The 19,332-nt window shown below is 38.1% G+C and overlaps 1 protein-coding gene across 6 annotated transcripts in view; it reads left to right on the forward strand.

The window, feature by feature from the left end:
• The window catches only part of KCNT2 (potassium sodium-activated channel subfamily T member 2), a 448,004-nt gene that overhangs the window by 144,830 nt on the left and 283,842 nt on the right, over positions 1–19,332 (forward strand). For 4 of the 6 annotated variants that reach the window (XM_088845010.1, XM_088845011.1, XM_055419934.2 and 1 more), the window contains exons 4-5: positions 11,215–11,263; positions 14,177–14,236. In XM_088845010.1, coding sequence (XP_088701136.1) covers positions 11,215–11,263; positions 14,177–14,236 — 109 coding nt within the window. Of the gene's footprint in view, positions 1–5,513; positions 5,556–8,572; positions 8,613–8,849; positions 8,860–9,784; positions 9,794–11,214; positions 11,264–14,176; positions 14,237–19,332 lie in introns of all 6 variants that reach the window. The other 2 variants (XM_088845009.1, XM_088845012.1) reach the window with 2 other exon arrangements.

The following is a 19,332-nucleotide window of genomic DNA, read 5'->3' on the forward strand; positions in this document are numbered from 1 at the left end:
CCCCATGGAGTGTATAGTCCCTGGAATTCTCCAGGCCAGAATACTGGAGCAGTTAGCCTTTCCTTCTCCAGGGGATCGATCTTCCCAACCCAGCGATCCAACCCAGGTCTCCCGCATTGCAGGCAGATTCTCTACCAGCTGAGCCACAAGGGAAACCCATTTCTTCTAGCACTTGGTTCCTTAATTCTAAATAATAAGTGTACACTGCTCTTCCTTGTTTTGCCAACTTTGGACAGTAACTAGGAGTTTCCTACTTTGGTAGATCAAACTTAGTCTACATATGAACCCCTCAAGAGCAGGCTTCCTGTACCCCATGCCTTTTGGGTCTTCTGAACCTAAATCCTACTTGTTTACAAGCTGCTGTTTCTCCAGGCTCATTTCTCCAGGTCCCAAGAGTGTCTGTGTGGAGCAGAGAGCCCCCGCTCCACACAGAGAAGCCCTGTGTGGTGAGATCCCACCTGCCCCTGGGTCACTGTGTCAGTGGCAGGGTTTTTGGTAATACTGCATCTCTGCCTCTCCTCGTTGTGTTGTTGTCTAGCCGCTCAGTCATGTCCGACTCTTTGCAACCCCATGGACTGTAGCCCACCAGGCTCCTCTGTCCATGGGATTCTCCAGGCAAGAATACTGGAGTGGGTTACCATTTCCTCCTCCAGGGGATCTTCCTGATACAGGGATTGAACCCATGTCTCCTGCGTGGGCAGGTGGATTCTTTACCACCGAATCACCTGGGAAGCCCCTTCCCTCTCATATTGGTCTCATTATGGCCCTTGTATTTCTTGTTGTGGAGAAGCTGTTCTGCTAGTTTTCGGGTCTTTTTCAGAGGAAATTGATCCATACGTGGCTATAGATTTGGTGTGTCTGTGGAGGAGGTGTGTTCAGGATCTTCCTACACTGCCATCTTGAATCACCTCCTGAATTGTAGTGTAAGTTTAAAGAATGTTATATGGAATTTATTTCTTCAATGAGTGTTTGTCACAAATAAATTGATCTGGTTTTCAGTTAATACATGAATGTAATCTTTGTAGGTTCTTTTAATATCTCTCTCTTTTTTTGTTGTTAACTAATTGGCTAATGCTAATACTTGCCACGTACCCACACAATTTTTATTGCTAGTCAAAATACTGTAAGTAATGCTTTGAAATGGATCAGTCTCTTTAAAAACCCCAATACTTTTCTGTTCTTGATTCACATATACTCCAGAAAGGTTTACTGTTTTGTATTCCAGCTTTGTATATATTTTCAGTTATAGTTTAGAGGCCACTTAAAAAAAAAAAAGTTTCTTGAGGGCATTATTCTAAGTGAATTAAGCCAGACAAAAAAGTAAAGATTGTGTGACCTCACTTGTCTTGAGATGGGGGAAATCTTAAGACAAAACAAGGCAACAACAAAGCTAGTTATTTACTCTTGAATAGTAACAGCATATATTCAGCATTTATTGGGATGTTTAATTCAAGTCTCAGATTTAGATTGTGTAGTTCTTTATCTAATTTGAGTTAAATGACATTGATTTATTTTAACTTACTTTTCCATTCATTATTGCTTTTATTAAATTGCATATCTATTCCTTTAAAGGCTCTCCTTTTAATTTCTGTCCTTGCTAGAAGCAGTAGGAAATGGGACTGGCTGTGTGATGGCCTGAATAATTATTATCTCATCACATACCTTGAGTCTCAGTCCAGCCTACTAAATTGAAAATAATTTTCAAAGCTGAAAACAAATTTGATGGCTAACTTCTGTACAATTATTTTTTCATGTAGAGGTTTGCCCTAAGAAAATTTTAAAAAAGTTAAAAGATCAAAGAAAAATGGAAAATGAAGGGATCATATGCATTTAAATGAATTGATTACTCTTTGGCTTATTTAGACAGTGAAAATGATTTCTTATGTGTTAAAGGGTTTGGAGATGAGCTAAAGATTAACAAGTGAAATTTCATTCTATAATAATTTATCTGATAGTTCTTTATGAAATAATTTATTTAATGAATGTAATATGGTTATTTCACTAACTCTTTAATGAATACTTGGTGTGTATTCATAGTGTTGAAAATGAAGACATAGCCACGAAAAGTAACAGTCATTACCCTCTGGAAATTTTCAACCCTTACAAAGGTTTTATATTTTACAGATCTTGTAGTTTTTGTCATTGGGATGGTTGTTTTATTTATGTTATCTCTTTCAGTACACAGTTAGTCTTATTATCCCACCTTCATGTAAAGAAGCATGTTTTCTCCTCTGTCCTTCACTTTGAGAACCTCAGCACTAATCATTTTAGCCTTGTTTAACTTACTGGCCTCAGGAAGCCAGCACCTTTCTTGCCTCCCACCCCCCAAATTCTAACTACACGCTCATCTTCTCTACTTGGAGGTCTGATAGTCATAGCAAAGTTGTCATGTTCCAATTGGCTTCTGTGATTTTCTGCATCTCAGTGAATGACAACCCCCTCCTTCCCCAAACCCTGCTCCACCCACAGCCTCCCACATTTTGGCTGATAGCAACTCCATCTGAACAGTTGCTGAGGCCAAATGTTTGGGAATCAGTCATTCTTCATTTCTCTTTTTTTCCCCTCACATTCTCCAGCATGTGTAAAACCAGCAGAAAATTCCATCATGTCTACCTTCAGGATGGATCCAGCATACAGTCCCTTCTCAGTGCTACCATTCTGGCCAAGCCGTCTTCCCTTTACCTGGCTTACTGTACCCTTCCTCCCTGGTCCTCCTAATTCTGCCTTTTCCCCTCTTTGGTTTATTCTTAATGAAGCAGCCAGTATTCCAGTAAAGTCAGATCCTTGCACAGCTGTGGTCTGAGTATTGAAGTCCCTACGGAGGATGTAAGAACCCCATTTTCCTCACCACCTCTCCCCCTGCACCCATTTTGCGCAGCCTCTCTGGCGTCTTCTCTGTTCCTGGGTCTCATTAGCCACTCTGCTGGCTCAGGGCCTTCATACCTGCTCTTCCCTCTGTCTGAAATTCCCTACAATCAGATCACTCTGGCACGCTTCCTCAGATCTTTACTCAAAATCAGATTTGTAGTGACGGCTTAGCTGAACATCCTGTTTAAAACTATATTCTCCTCACAAGACTCCCTGGAATACTTTTTTCCCTTTCCTTTTACATTTCTCTCCATTGCCTCTATCTCTTTCATACGGTGTGCGTGTGTTACTTGTTTATCTTGTTTTCTGTGCATTCCACGTAGATTGCAGTGGATATTCCACGAGGGCACAGGTTGTTTGTTGTCTGAATCCTCAGAACCTGGCACCAGTATGGCACTGAGTAGTTATTTATTACAAGAGTGAGTGAGTCCAGGACGGAATGAAGGTCCTTTTCAGTCTGACCTTTGCTTCCTTCACCTCAACAGCCTCATGCTCCAGCCCTGCTGACCTACTTGAAGCTGCTTGTACATACTCTGCTCTCCATTGTCTCAGAACCCTGAGCATTTTCTCCCAGTTCTCAGACCTCTGTCTTTCACTCCTGTCCCTCCACATCCATTATTTCTCACCTTACCTCAGGACCCCTGGACCTTCCGGATAACAATTTGTTGGATAAAACTTGATGTGACACTCTTCCTTGGCATCATGCCCTATAACCTGGTGCCACTGTTCTCGGATGGATAGTAGTCTTGGAGCAAGAGTTTATTTCCCTGACCCGGGATTGAACCTAGACACCAGTCCACCAGGGGCTAAAAACTGGAAGCAAAATTCTCTGATTCTTACCTAATTTGGAAGCAAAAATGTCACAAGGAGGCAAAAACTGCAAAACAGGTACAAAGTTTACCATTAGAGACACACAGCACAATTGGAGAACACAGAGAAACAGCTTGTTTTGTTTAAGTCAGAAACAAGACAGAAACTCAAACCCAGAGAGGAAGGGTATGGGCATCCTCTCTAATGAGGAGAAGCACAGTAAGTCAGAAACTGGACTGAAATCCACACTCACAAGTGCAGGAGTCCTGAATGAGGAACGCAGTTAAGACGTGACTTAAATCACTCATATGGGACAGTCCTTCTGGGTCTTGATTTACGTTTGGCCAGTTATCTTGTTTCTCTCTTCACTCACTGGTCCTAGGACCCTCCCCAATGTGCGTGTGCGTCTTTTCGCTAAAATGGATCCCGTCTCACCTGTGGGTGCGTGGCCACAATTATTACGGACCCCTTCCTTTTTGACCCTCAAGGAGCCTTCCTGCGCAAGTTCAGAAGTGAAGTCTTCCTTGAACTCAGGAGTGGGCACCTTATCTCTTTACTTCAGCAGAGCTCAGCTTCAGCCACTAGCTTTGTCCCCAGAGTGTCTGGGTGAGAACAAAGCTTCAGTCTTACCCCGCTAAACGAACACCAGCTGTCCATTTTAGGAGTCCGTCTATCTCCCATATCACCAGTCTGGGTTAGGACTAGTTTCTGGGGATTCTCCAGGTGTCCCCCATGTATTTTAGAAACCAACACACCAGCATTGTTTTTAAAACTTGGTGATTTATAAATGAAACGTACTTTACAGATACCTGAGAATCATAAAATGAGGCACGACAGAATCCTTTTTACAATGAAAGAGCATCGGCAAGTAATAGCAGAGTGAAATAATATTATTTGAAAACATTGAGGAGCAGTTTCCAATAATTAACTTCTCTGTCATATTAGTAAGAATGTTCAGCTGTAATTATAGAGGGTATACATTTGAAAAATCAGATTACTGCAATTAAAAAAACATAACAAAATAACTCATGGCTCCATTTTGAATACATTATTCTGTTTAGTTCTCGTCAGGGTAGTATTGGTTAATGAAAAACATCAGTGACCTTTACAGACACAGACTCTATTTTAAAATAATCAGGCTAATTTGGCAAAGAGATTAATTGAATTTGAAATTCTGACATAACAAAGATGCAGATATTTTGTGCCACTTTGCTTTATTTTTAAGTCCCAGGAGTCAAAACTGATGTCCAAATGTTGTGGGTGTGGACAAACGGAAGGATATGAAAATAATTTTACTGTTAATGTATGAAATTGTGCAAATGGCAAGCTCTCATGGAGGCACAGTTTGGAATAAATGATTTAAAGGCATTAGCAAAGGAAACGCACCTGACATGTAGTTTATGGATGTCATTGAGAGCTGAGCCGTCAGCATTGTCTTATTGCCTGCTGGCGCTTACAGTTCTTCACTAGGTCAGAACTTACGCATCCTTTCCCACTTTAAAAATTGTTGAAGTGATTATTAATTTTCAATATCAAATGATAAAGACAAAGTAAGAATCATGTAAATGTGCTCATATTTTATGGGAACTAGATTTACATTTAGAATAAGTGCCTGATAGAGCCACAAGTGTGTTGACATGATGTTCTAATTTTAAAGACCGTTTCTTCTTTAGGGTAATATCTATTAAAATAAGAAATTTAGTTTTTGCAATATGTTTAAATATCTGATGACCAATGAGATTGAACATCATAATGTTGACCTTTTCTTGTCTCGTATGCATTGATTATAGTGTAGATAAAGCATCCCCGAGTGTTCCAACAGGCAATCTGAAAAGCACAAAGGATTTCTTTACCAGATTCCAGTGCTGGTGTTCCGAGTCAGGGTTTATCTTCTCCATATGGTGATGGTCCCGCACACACACAGACACACCCTATAGCGTGGTAAGTTCAATGACCTACATGCAGCCCACTTTCATTTGGTGGCTACGTGCTGTCCTAAGACCCTACACTGCTTTGTAGTCAGCTTTCAGAAAGATGAAGAAACATGGGAAAAGATACAGTTGTTAAAGTTATCGGCCGACGAAGGAGTATCTTTTACTTGTGTTTCATACCCAGATCCCACTGGGGAATCAGTGACGCAGTCATACCATGACATGGAGGCTGAGAAAGTCACCTTTGGCCAAAGAGTAGCTTTTTCCACCCAACTCTGTACCAGGGAAGGGGAAAAAAAATAATGTTGATAGAAAGCCACTGCTGCCTCAGCCCATGCGTGTCTGATGGAAAGACTCTTAAGAGTCTATTATTTCAAAGGCTCAGTGTTTAGTCCTCTCTGCCACACCTCCAACAGCAGTGTCAAGTGTTGTTGTTATTTTAGTCACTAAGACGTGTCCAACTCTTTTGTGACCCCATAGACTGTAGCTCGCCAGGCTCCTCTGTCCATGGGGTTTCCCAGCCAAGAAGGCCATTTCCTTCTTCAGGGGATCTTCCTAACCTAGGGATCAAACCTACATCTCCTCCATTGGCAGGCAGATGTTTTACCAATGAGTCACCTGGGAAGCCCAGTGGGAAGTATACCCATTTTGAAAGGATTCAGTTATTGGAAAATCTTCATAATATATTGTCAAGACTCTACTATGCTTCAGTATCCTGGTCACATGATAAATTTATGTTAAATTTCATCCATCCTTAAAATGTGGCCATTCCTAGTACTCATTTCTTAGGATTTGTTATGATTAAGAGAGTGTCATAATTTTCCTCTTTGATTTAGTGGTCTTAATACTTTTGTTAATACAATGCAAGCTTGCCTACTGAGTTTGGAGCTCTGTCAATGCAAGTTCCTCTTGAGCTGTGACCCACAAGTCTTTCATATGAATTCCGCTTCACCCGGTGACCCTATAACTTCTCTGTTTACTAGATGCTTGTTTCTTCCAGTTAACATTTTTACCCCGGCCTCCACCTCTGCTGCCAAAGCAGTTCTGACATTTTCAGCAGCTATTTCCGTACATTTAGGAGAGGTATTTATTCACCATAAATAAGTGAGCTGTCAAGAGTGGATGGGGTTGCATGTCATTAACTTTCCATATCTAACTACTGTTATTTCCATTGTTTGATATAGTTCTTCCAGTTTTCATAATCATTCTCTAATGTGATTTTTATTTATAGGCCTAGTTAAGTTATATCAATAATAAATTAATATTTATATTATTTTTATTTATATATTATGTGGTGATGGTAGTTTAGTTACTGTCATGTTTGACTCTGCAACCTGCTGTAACCCGCCAGGCTCCTCTGTGTATGGGATTTCCCAGGCAAGAATACTGGAGTGGGTTGCCGTTTCCTTTTCCAGGCGATCTTCCTGACCAAGAGATCGAACCCACATTTTCTGCATTGGCAGCTGGATACTTTACCACTGAGTCACCTGGGAAGCCCATAATTTATTACACATAAATAAAATTATTTCTATAATAATAGCTTAATAATATGAATTTTATTTTTATTACTTTTAAAAATATTTATTTACTTGTCTGCACTGGGTCTTAACTGTGGCATGTGTGGACCTAGTTCCCCAACCAAGGGTTGAATCCCAGCTCCCCTGCACGGGAGCATAGAGTCTTAGCAGCTGGACTACTAGGGAAGTCCCAAAGGTTGTTTCTGTGTTTGTTCCTGTTCTGTTTTTATAGTTTTAAAAAGTGAAATGTTTTATTCTTATGATTGTACAATTGGTTCATGATTGTTGCAACAGAAATACTTAGGGTGAAGAAAAGGAAGTAAAAATTACCTAAAATCTCAATACCTACAAAAAAGTATTTTTAGTATTTTAATGGCCAATCTTTTGTAAATTGCATCAATACACACATACAGGTACCACATTCATGTATAGGATAATGTTATATATGTCATTTTTATCAATGGCTTTCTTTTTTTTCTTGTTGATGGCTTTTTTGCTGTTGTTGATGATAAGGAAGTTAATTTAAATCTCTTGTTGGTTAGGTAGATTCCACATACTATTCTGCCATATGTAATAAGGCAGTAGATATTTCTGTGCAAGTCTGTCCTCTGAGCACCTTTTTGTCAATGGGATTGAAGCTCATTTGGAATTAGAGTCTAGCTGCTGGTTTCAGTTTCCCTCTCATTCATTTTGGTAGTTTTCTAGGAACATGCAGATCAGATCCCACATTCTTTTTTCATGATAAACCTATTTTATGAAGAGAGTTTGGGCACTACCTTTTTGCTAGAATGTGTACATTTTCCTTCTATGTATTTTATTTAATTTAATGCCTAGTTCAGTTCAGTTCAGTCTCTCAGTCGGGTCCGACTCTTTGCGACCCCATGAATCACAGCACACCAGGCCTCCCTGCCCATCACCAACTCCCAAGTTCACTCAAACTCATGTCCATCGAGTTGGTGATGCCATCCAGCCGTCTCATTCTCCGTCGTCTGCCTAGTAAGTGGATGTAAAAGACAACTTTCCACTGGCGATGTCACTTCACATTGGAATTTACATATTAGAATTTTGTAGAAATGTTTTTTTAAGGACTACTGAAAATTTTTTCTTCAAAGCCTTATTTAAATTTAAAGTACTCTGATATTTCAAGATCTATTAAAACAACATGTCAGATCAAAGAAAATGTCATTAATTAGATAGCTAGCTTTTAGTAAATCTGTATTCACTACCAATTTCCTTTTGAAAATGCTCTCAAACTTATGATTAGCAATTTATTTTATGATTTTATAATTTACTTTATGCTTTTGAATTTATTTTATGAGTTTGCTATCTCCTTTTTTGTAGTTTATAGCATATCATTTCTATGTACAAAAAATCAACCTATATATGATACATTCCTCTTCGTTCCCACATACTTTGTTTTGGCCTCATTTTTCAAGTGTTACTGAGAACATAATAAGGTGTGTTCTGGAAAGGAGAGTGGTGCTGAGTTCATCATCCACATTTTGCCTTTCCTGGCTCCATCCATTTGTCTGTATTGAATGCCTAGACTACTGTACTTGAGAAGACATTAAGACCATAATGGTGAGTAAAAGAGATATACTCCATCTTATGGAACTTGCAGTTCAGTGAGGATACAAGTATTAAAGAGGTAGATTTACAAACAAATGTAAGGTTACTCCTGAGATGAGTGGAGGCAGAGGTATGGTGAGTGACATAGCCTAAGAGATTCCTTGGCTGCATTGATCAAGGGGAAGTTTCTGGAAAGATTTCCCTGGGAGAAAATTGATCTGAGAGATCTCTGATGAGGGAAGAGCATGTGAAAAGGGATGAAATAGGAAGCAGTGACTAAGTCTAAGAATGCCAGGGTCGGAGTTTTGGTCTTTATCTTAACAAAAGTAAAGTGTCAGTGTTCAATGGCGTGATGTGATATGACGTGCATTTAGAATGAATCTGTGTAGTTGAAATTTGGAGAAAAAAATGTAGAAAGCAGAAGGAAGTGTAGGGTCCCAGTTATAGGCTTTTACAAGACTACAATTGCAAGAAAGTGATCATTTATATTAAGGTGGTTCTGGCCATAGATATGAAGAGAAGTAGATACATTTTACAGAAATTTGGTGGAAAGAATTGGAAGGGTTTGGTGACTCATGTATGCAGTATTTATAGATAGAGGGCAGGAAAGCACCTAAGATGATGCTCAAGTCTTTGGCTAACCAAACACAATGAAATTTGGTGCCACTTACTGGGATGTGAAAGGCCGAGAAGATCTGTTTTGGTGGGAAATGGTGCAGGTTTGGTTTGGAGCAAAAGAAGTCAGTCATCCAGATAATGTTATATTCTCGAATCACAAAGAATAATATACGAGGTTGTTGTTCTTATTCAGTTGCTAAGCCAAGTCTGACTCTTTGCAAACCTGTGGACTACAGCACATCAGGCTTTCCTGTGCTTAATTTTCTTCCAGAGTTTGCTCAAATTCATGTCCATTGAGTAGATGATGCCATCCAGTCATCTCATCCTCTGTCACCCACTTCTCCTCCTGCTCTCAGTTTCTTCCAGCATCAGGGTCTTTTCCAATGAGTCAATGCTTCAGATCAGGTGGCCAAAGTATTGAAGCTTCAGTATCAGCCCTTCCAATGAATATTCAGGGTTGATTTCCTTTAGGGTTGACTGGTTTGATCTTGCAGTCCAAGGGACTCTCAAGAGTCTTCTCCAGCACCACAGTTTGAAAGCATCAGTTCTTCAACACTTTAGCCTTTTTTATGGTCTAACTTTCACATCCATACATGACTACTGGAAAAACCATAGGTTTGCCTATATGAACCTTTGTCAGAAAAGTGATGTCTCTGCTTTTTAATTCGCTCTCTAGGTTTCATAGCTTTACTTCCAAGGAGCAAGTGAATATACTAGGTATTTTCTTTGAATAGTCTTCTAAAATTTACAGTTCTTTTTTAAACAAGGAATTTTAGAGTTTATTGCTCTTTGTGTTTGTTTAACATATTTCCCAAAATAAAATGATTCAAAGATTTAAAAATACATGCTCTCTTTTGGGATTCCTCGAATACTTTATCACTATAGTGAGTGGGCTTAGTTCTGTTTGTAGTTTTTTTGTTTGCATTTTTTGGGCAATGTAATATAGCTATTTTCATCTTTTCCTGAATAGAGTATGTTGCTGGGAATGACTAGTATTTGAATCAGCTGTGCACCAAATGATGTAGTTAGGGACGAAGTATAAACAGTGAAGAATTGTAACTAGTCGGACATTAGAATATATGATGTTCTTTGCAGACTAAAAACAATTTTTAGCATCAAAGATAATAGTACTTTTAAGACACATTTAAAGACAATTACTCTTTGTTCTGCATAATGTTTTATGCTAACCTCAGTTCCAGGGTGGATTTTTTTTTGGATGGTATATTAAATATTTTAATTAAATATTAATGTGCTTTACAATCTGAAAGTGTTAGTCACTCCAGTCATGTCTAACTCTTTGTGACCCATGGACTGTAGCCACCCAGTCGCCTCTGTCCCTGGGATTTTCCAGACTTAAGTACTGGAGTGGGTTGCCGTTCCCTTCTCCAGGGATCTTCCTGATCCAGGGATCAAACCTGGGTCTCCTGCTTTGCAAGTGAATTCTTTACTGTCTGAGCCACCCCTTCAACCTGAGTTACTGACTTTATTCTGATTATTTCTACTGTTGAATTTGTTCTGCCAAAATATTTTTTAAAAATAATAAAATGCTAGAGTTTATTGAAGGCGTCTAAGTGACTTTTCAGTGAAGTATTGATTAGCAAATGGTTTGGAGTTTTTCTCCCCTGGCATTTTCACTCTTTAAATAAGAGCCCATTGTCTTTTCTTCTGATTAGTATGAAACTGAAAGCAAAATAAAAAAGTTTTTTCCCTGAAATAGAAATGAATATTACCAAAAAGACAATTAAATCAATATAAAAGTTTTTTTCCTAATTTTAATTTTGATGTTAATATATTGTCTCTTTATGTTAACAACATTTAAATATTTTCAACTTTTATCAAAATTTTAAAATGAATGTTTTCTTCACTTGGAAAAATCTAATGTCTTATCATTCTTTTTATAGGTCTCATATCTTTTGGGTGAACAGAAGTCTACCTTTATGGGGCTTACAGGTTATGTACAATTTTGTTTTATTCCTATATATCTAGATGTACTCATATTTTACAGAGCAGTACTACTGAGAAGAAAATTATTGATAGTAAAAATTGATATTAAAAATAAACAATTAAAATTGTTTATTGTTTAATTAATCTTAATGCACACCTTGAAGTTTTTATTTCTTTATGTTAACCTGAGTCTTGCATTCTACCTGTTGAGAATTTCCTCATGGTCAGGATTAGACTTCAGAAAGCTTGAGTAAAACACTGTTTGAAATCACAACAAGTTCTCCAAACTAATTTATGTGTTCCTAAATTCTTAGGTTACATCCATGTTTGAAAAATTAGTCAAAAATCCTTAAACACATTTGCCTTTTTACCTTATATTCTCAATATCAGGGCATGGCAGAATCTTGATGAATAATTGTTAAATGAATAAACAAATGAACCAATCGCTCTTATTACCAATGGGAAGAGCTTGGTCCCTTAGCAGATAATTTTGCAAATAAAACAAAAAGTATGCTCTGACATTAAAAGGGTCCTGAAGAAGGAGTAAGGAAATGTGAAGAGAACAGTGCTTCTGAATTACATATTTGGTGTGTTTCCTGGAGTCCTGTGTGTTGTTATTTGTCCCTTTTTCTGTTGAATTTCATGCCTAGCAAACTTTTTACAACTTCACATTTCCTCTACTCCTGTCTCTTTCCTTCAGATGCTTTTTAGTTTCTGTTAATTTTCAAAAGCAAAAATTATTCAAAGAGTAGAGTCCCTAAGATTAACAGCATTAGAGATTGGAAGATAGTTGAGTCTAGAAGGAATGGAAAGACTCTAAGACTCACTGTTTATAAGCAAACATTAAAATACTTTAAAATCAAATGTTTGGTTTGTCATTTAACACCAGGGTGATTCTGAGATCTGTACATTTTATATGCAACTATGAATTATTTTGATTATGTATGCATTGTGTTTATTACTATGAAATCAAGTTTTTACTGTGTTTGCATATTTCCTATTTTATAAGTTGTGCTTAATGTTTTTTTTAATGAATCTCATAGCAGTGCCATTAACTTACAAATAACTCTTTTCAAATATTTCAGTTTCCGTAAAAATGCAGTTTAATCTCTGAGTTAGATTCCTATATTATCCATCAGTGAGGTGCACACTTGTAAAGTAAGTTAGTATTTTTCTGAATAATTATATATGGTTTTGAAATATATTCTGATCATTCAAATTGTTTTTACTTAATAGTGATATCTTTAAATAAGAACGCTAATTTTTCAATAGGATTTGAATAATTCATCCTGAAAATGGTGTCAAGGTCACCTAACACTCTGTACCTTTAGAATGACACAAATGAGTTAGAAAATTTGCGGGGAAAATCTAAAAAGTTCAACTTTTCTATTTTAATAATGTCTGGCTACTGTTTGCACTTCCAGACTTACTTTACTTATATTGTCATGCATTCATATGTTTTTAAATTATCCTTATGTTTTAATATTCACCTGTATCAAAATTTTCATTAAAACAGGAGTCAGAATCCAAAACTCTAGAGCATCTGCTTTTCTCAGACAGGTTGACAACCCACACAAATCTATGAACAAATATATTTGTTATCTTAAATACTTCATGTTGATGCTTGCTTAGTATTCCTCTCTCCCAAAGTGCTTAGAGTCTTTAACACAAGACAATTTGGATGTCCTTTCTGTTGGAGCCACTGTTCTTTGGGAGTTGAGCTGAGGAAATTGTATTCGGAGTAGAGACGAGAAAGAAAGGTGGGAACTTGTGTCGGGCAGTGCAGGATGCCCGTGTCTGCTGCAGAAGGGGGATTGGTTATGAAGTCTGTTCAGATGGAATCTGAAAGGATCTTGGACCGTTGGCTTTAATGTTCAAGGATGTTACTGTTTACCTTTGTTTGAGGTGGATGATAGGATGCAAAGTATCCCTCTACTCCAAGCTTGTATTCTTTGATTTTCTGTAGGGAACTGCCATTTTTGGCCTGTGAACTGAGAGGGAGGCTTTGTGACTGGTTTTATGGTGGAGCAGTCATGTGACTGTGTGTATCAGGGATACACACGCACACACACAAAATCCAGTCTTTACATATCATTCAAATTCCAGTCATCTGACTATTCTAATCCCACACTTTCGTTTGTGGTAATAAATTTTAAAAGACTTACTGAGGAGTATTAGACATTGTAAAAACTAAAACGCAGTGCCCGGGACAGCCTGTTCCCTACCAGCTGTATATAGAAGTTAGGAGTGTCAAACAGCACCTCTGTTGCTGAAAATTGGTCTCTCTTCACCAGAGTCAAAGAAAAACACGGAGACAGAATTTTGGGTGAAGTAGAAAAGAGTAGCTTTAATTGCTTTGAGAAGGTTAATGCCTTGAAGACTGTGTGACCCCTCTTGGAGGGGTTAGTGAGGAGCTTTATAGTGTTCAAGAAGCAGGATGTGATCAGCCCATGGACAATTCTTAGATTGGTTGGCATCAAGGTGAAGTTGTGAGCATGATCAACCTTCTGCTAGTCTAGGGTCTATGTTCTTGTGGTCGGCAGTTTTCATCTGGACAGGGAGTCTGCTTCCTGTAAAAACAGTCAGGCTTTTATCTGTATCTCTCAGGGAACTGGGATTTCAGTGATACTGTTATGTGCCAGAATTATAGTCTAAATTGTTACCAGTTTTTTAGCCCAACAGCTTTTCCTTGTTTCTGTATCTTCACATTTCCCAATCATTAACTCTTGAGTCAGCATTTTACTTCAAAAGACAAGGACATGGGGCCTTGTATATGGTTTCAATCCCTATACAGTATATGATATATATACACACTCATACATGCACACACATACATAGGCATATATTTATAAATTGATAATATATTCAGAATATATATTTTTGTTGCATCTTCTCATTAAGGTATAATTTATATTTTAGGTTTTAGTGGCATTGATAAGTCTCTTTGAAACAATACTGCTTGGTTATCTCAGTTATAAGGTAAGTTGCTTTAATTAGAAATTTTCTGCCCGTGGAACACACTACTAGCATTTACCCAGTATTCGTCTATTTATAATTCACACTCTGGGGGTAAAGCAAGATCTTCTTAAACCCCTTTAATTATTTTGGGCCTCTCTAGTATGTAATAAAAAGCTGTGGTAATATAGTAATGTTTTCCTTCGTGGCTTAAACACACTTCACTAATTCCTCTGGTCTAATTTACCCAGTATATGCATGCTTATATTAGGCAAGTGAATGGAATTGTTTGGCTTTTTATTGTTCTCAACCTCTTCTCCTGATCTCTACAGAAAACACTCAGGGAGAAAAGTGTGTCTGTTAGGAATTATTGAAATGAATTCCCTTCATTTTTGGCAAAGCTTTGCTTGGCTAACCCAATTCAACAAATGTTTATTGAGCTCTTATTTGATGAAGAGCACCACACTGTGCATTGTTTTTTGTTTTTTTCTCAATGAGTTTACAGTCCAGAAATGGGGGTAGGCAGAAGAAGATTATACAGGCAATAATAATACAAGGTGGAATAATAAGTACATCCCATGAGATGCAAATAAATCTCAGTGGGGGTTCATCAGTTCAATTCAGTCACTCAGTCGTGTCTGACTCTTTACGAACACATGGATTGCAGCAAAGCAGGCTTCCCTGTCCATCACCAGCTTCCAGAGCTTACTCAAACTCATGTCCAATGAATCAGTAATGAAAACCAACCATCTCATCCTTTGTCATCCCCTTCTCCTCCTGCCTTCAATCTTTCCCAGCATCAGGGTCTTTTCTAATGAGTCAGCTCTTCCCATCAGGTGGCCAAAGTATTGGAGTTTCAGGTTCACTGTCAGTCCTTCCAATGAATATTCAGGACTGATTTCCTTTAGGATGGACTGGTTGGATCTCCTTGCAGTCCAAGGGACTCTCAAGAGTCTTCTCCAACACCACAGTTCAAAATCATCAATTCTTTGGTGCTCAGCTTTCTTTTTAGTCCAACTCTCATATCCATACATGACCACTGGAAAAACTATAGCTTTGACTGGATGGACTTTTGTTGGCAAAGTAATGTCTCTGCTTTTTAATATGCTGTCTAGGTTGGCCATAGCTTTTCTTCCAAGGAGCAAACGACTTTTCATTTCATGGCTGCAGTCACCATCTGCAGTGATTTTCGTGCCCAAGAAAATAAAGTCACTGTTTCCAATGTTTCCCCATCTATTTGCCATGAAGTGATGGGACTGGATGACATGATCTTAGTTTTCTGAATGTTGAGTATTAAGCCAACTTTTTCACTTTCCTCTTTCACTTTCATCAAGAGGCTTTTTAGTTCTTCACTTTCTTCCATAAGGGTGGTGTCATCTGCATATCTGAGGTTATTGATATTTCTCCCATCAATCTTGATTCCAGTTTGTGCTTCATCCGGCCTGGCATTTTGCATGATGTACTCTGCATATAAGTTAAGTAAACAGGGTGGAAATATACAGCCTTGATGTACTCCTTTCCTGATTTGGAACCAGTCTGTTGTTTATGTCCGGTTCTAAGTGTTGCTTCTTGACCTGCATACAGATTTCTCAGGAGTCGGGTCAGGTAGTCTGGGATTCCCCTCTCTTTAAGAATTTTTCACAGTTTGTTGTGATCCACACAGTGAAAGGCTTTGGTATAGTCAATAAAGCAGAAGTGGATGTTTTTCTGGAACTCTCTTGCTTTTTCGATGATACAGTGGATGTTGGCAATTTGATCTCTGGTTCCTCTGCCTTTGATCAGTGCAAAGAAATGGATGAAAGTATTAGAATGGGAAAGACTAGAGATCTCTTCAAGAAAATTAGAGATACCAACGGAACATTTCATGCAAAGATGGGCTCGATAAAGGACAGAAATGGTATGGACATAACAGAAGCAGAAGACATTAAGAAGAGGTGGCAAGAATACACAGAAGAACTGTACAAAAAAGGTCTTCATGACCCAGATAATCATGATGGTGTGATCACTCGTCTAGAGCCAGACATCCTGGAATGTGAAGTCAAGTGGGCCTTAGGAAGCATCATTACGGACAAGGCTAGTGGAGGTGATGGAATTCCGGTTGAGCTGTTTCAAATCCTAATAGATGATGCTATGAAAGTGCTGCACTCAATATACCAGCAAATTTGGAAAACTCATCAGTGGCCACAGGACTGGAAAAGGTCAGTTTTCATTCCAATCCCAAAGAAAGGCAATGCCAAAAAATGTTCAAACTATTGCAGAATTGCACTCATCTCACACACTAGCAAAGTAATGCTCAAAATTCTCCAAGCCACGCTTCAACAGTACATGAACCATCAACTTCCATATATTCAAGCTAGATTTAGAAAAGGCAGAGGAACCAGAGAGAGAGGTCATGTCTTGGGATGAAAAGACCTGTTAAGCAGAATCCTTGAACCAGTGATTTCACTACAGTAAGATCATAATTTCACTAAAAAAAAAAAAAAAAAAAAGCAGAACAACAGGGATTTGTAGAATTAGCAAAGGCATAAAATAAGAAATATGCATATAAAATTGGAAGAATGAATAAATATTTAGGTTTCAGAAGCATATGGTGCATTTGGAAAAATATTGTTGGGATAAGTTTGCTACAGTATTGTGAGGGCCTTGTAGAGAAACCTAGAATGAGAAGTTGGTTACAGGATGCTGAACATGAGAGTTCTATAATTGTAACTAAGTTTTAGGATTATTAGTTCAGAATATCTGAGCAAGCAGAAGTCAAAGAGACATTCCACTGAAGTCTATATGCTCTGCTAAGACACGATTGCAGTAGGGAAGGAAAAGTAGGAGTGAGGTTTTGGCCAGGTGAGAGGAATAAACTAATTCAATGTAGGAAAAGTCATGAAAGTAGAAACTGAAGAAATCATCAACAGACTGGCTGAGAGAGAAGAGGAGAACAGAATGTGAAATATCATTTTAAGATTTCCTAAATCCAAATGATAGTACAAGTCAGTAAAACCAAGAAAAATTACATCAAGGAAAAAAATCAGATTGGGGTCAAGATAGATGGAATAATGGAAATTGTTTTGGGAATGATGAATTTGAGGTATTTTTGGACAAATAGATGTGATATGCAGACGACTGAAAAGGAAGATCTGGGACTTGCAGAAGAGATTTATTAAGCTTTGGCAGTCATTTCCAGTGAAATGATGAAGAAAGCATGCAAGTCCATTAAGGATGGGATAGTAACCAGTGGAGAAGAGATGACCCATGTTAGTGGAGATGCTTATGTTGTGGGTCTTGAAAGAATAAAGCAATGAGGGTGGACAGAGGAATAAGTGAGAAGGGTGGAAAGTCTTCCGAATGGTTGTCATAATCATCACTGATTTCCAGTTCACAGTTATTGCATGAACCGTATCAACAGGCACACTCAAGGTTCTGTTTTGGGGGGATTCTTATCTAGCATGTAAATTTCTTTCTCATTTCATAACATAAAGTCTTAAAGGTAACATTCTGTTGACTACTTTTTAATCTTTAATTTAGAGCAAGAAATCTTTTCAAACTCACCCTTTTCCCCCGGCTTCCTTTATAAAATTCTTATATGCACCACCTAAAGAACATAATACCATGTCTAATCAGGTGAAATGGATGAATTAGAAAATGTAGATAGAAAAGAGTAAGTGGTTTCCAAATAAACACAGATGGATTGATTTCCTGATTATGAGGAAAATAAAATATTAGGAATGACTAAGAAAACATATTAGATGAAAGATATGAATGATGGCAGGTTTAGTAAGAAGCTTGAGAAAAGCAATTAGGTTTACAGTTTAGGAGATCATTTGTTATTCACCCTTAAGAGACCAGTTTCAATGGAGTACAATAGAGAGTAAAATTTTCAAATGAAGACTGTTGATTGATCAGTACAGGAGCTCACTAAAAGTAGTAGAATGAGGTAGAAGATTGCCTCGTGATGGTAAAAATCTGCATCATTTAAAATGAGCTGGTAGAAGGGACAGGAAAAATGATGGATGAAGCAAGATTTATAAAAAGTAAGAATAAGCCAGGTTAGGAAGTTGAGGATTACTAATTAGGTTTGGATACATTGTGTTCTTTTCTGAGAACACTGAAGATGGAAAATGGTGCCTGAAAGAATATTTTGAATTTGGAGGAGATAAGCTGGAAAATTTTGCATATAGGTAGCCACTCGGAGAAGGCAATGGCACCCCGCTCCAGTACTCTTGCCTGGGAAATCCCGTGGATGGAGAAGCCTGGTGGGCTGCAGTCCACGGGGTCACTAAGAGTTGGACACGACTGAGCGACTTCACTTTCACTTTTCACTTTCATGCATTGGAGAAGGAAATGGCAACCTACTCCAGTGTTCTTGCCTGGAGAATCCCAGGAATGGGAGAGCCTGGTGGGCTGCCATCTATGGGGTCGCACAGAGTCGGACACGACTGAAGCGGCTTAGCAGCAACAGCCACTCAACCCTAACTTACCTAGAAAGTACTAGCTTAGTGTCAGTTTAGAAGGAGATGTTGAGGAGGACTCTTTAAATGAGTTATTAGTGAATCTCCTCATCAAAATAGATGCTTCATAAACTTGTTGTTAATTGCTAAATTGTGTCAGATTCTTTTGCAATGCCATGGGCTGTATCCATTAGGCTCCTCTGTCCATGGGATTTCCCAGGTAGAAGTACTGGAGCTAGTTGTCATTTCCTTCTCCAGGGGATCTTCCTGATCCAGGGATCAAACCCACATCTCCTGCATTGGCAGGCAGATTTTTTTACTGCTGAACCACAAGGGAAGCCCATAAATATGTACTGATTGGCAAATCTGAATTTTAGAAAACTAGAAGAATGAAAACAATCAAGTAAATTAATATCCAAGGTGTTATCTTCTAAGGTCCTTAGTATGCATGTGATAAATGTCGAATGTAATATACAGAAAGTGATGTACTGAAAAATAAGGATGTGTGTGTTTTTCTCTAATTTACTGAAATATTTTCCACTGTAACAAGAGTATCTTCAAATACATAAACTGGTCAAAATATTAATCTGCGTTTGTGAATGTATTTGCTCCAAATTCTAATTAAAACTTCATATGAAATTAACTTTGAGGCTTTAAATGCTAGTAGTCATTTAAAAA

Source organism: Moschus berezovskii, chromosome 17 (assembly GCF_049115385.1).
Source record: "Moschus berezovskii isolate FMDL1 chromosome 17, NW_MosBer_1.0, whole genome shotgun sequence".
NCBI lineage: Eukaryota > Metazoa > Chordata > Mammalia > Artiodactyla > Moschidae > Moschus > Moschus berezovskii.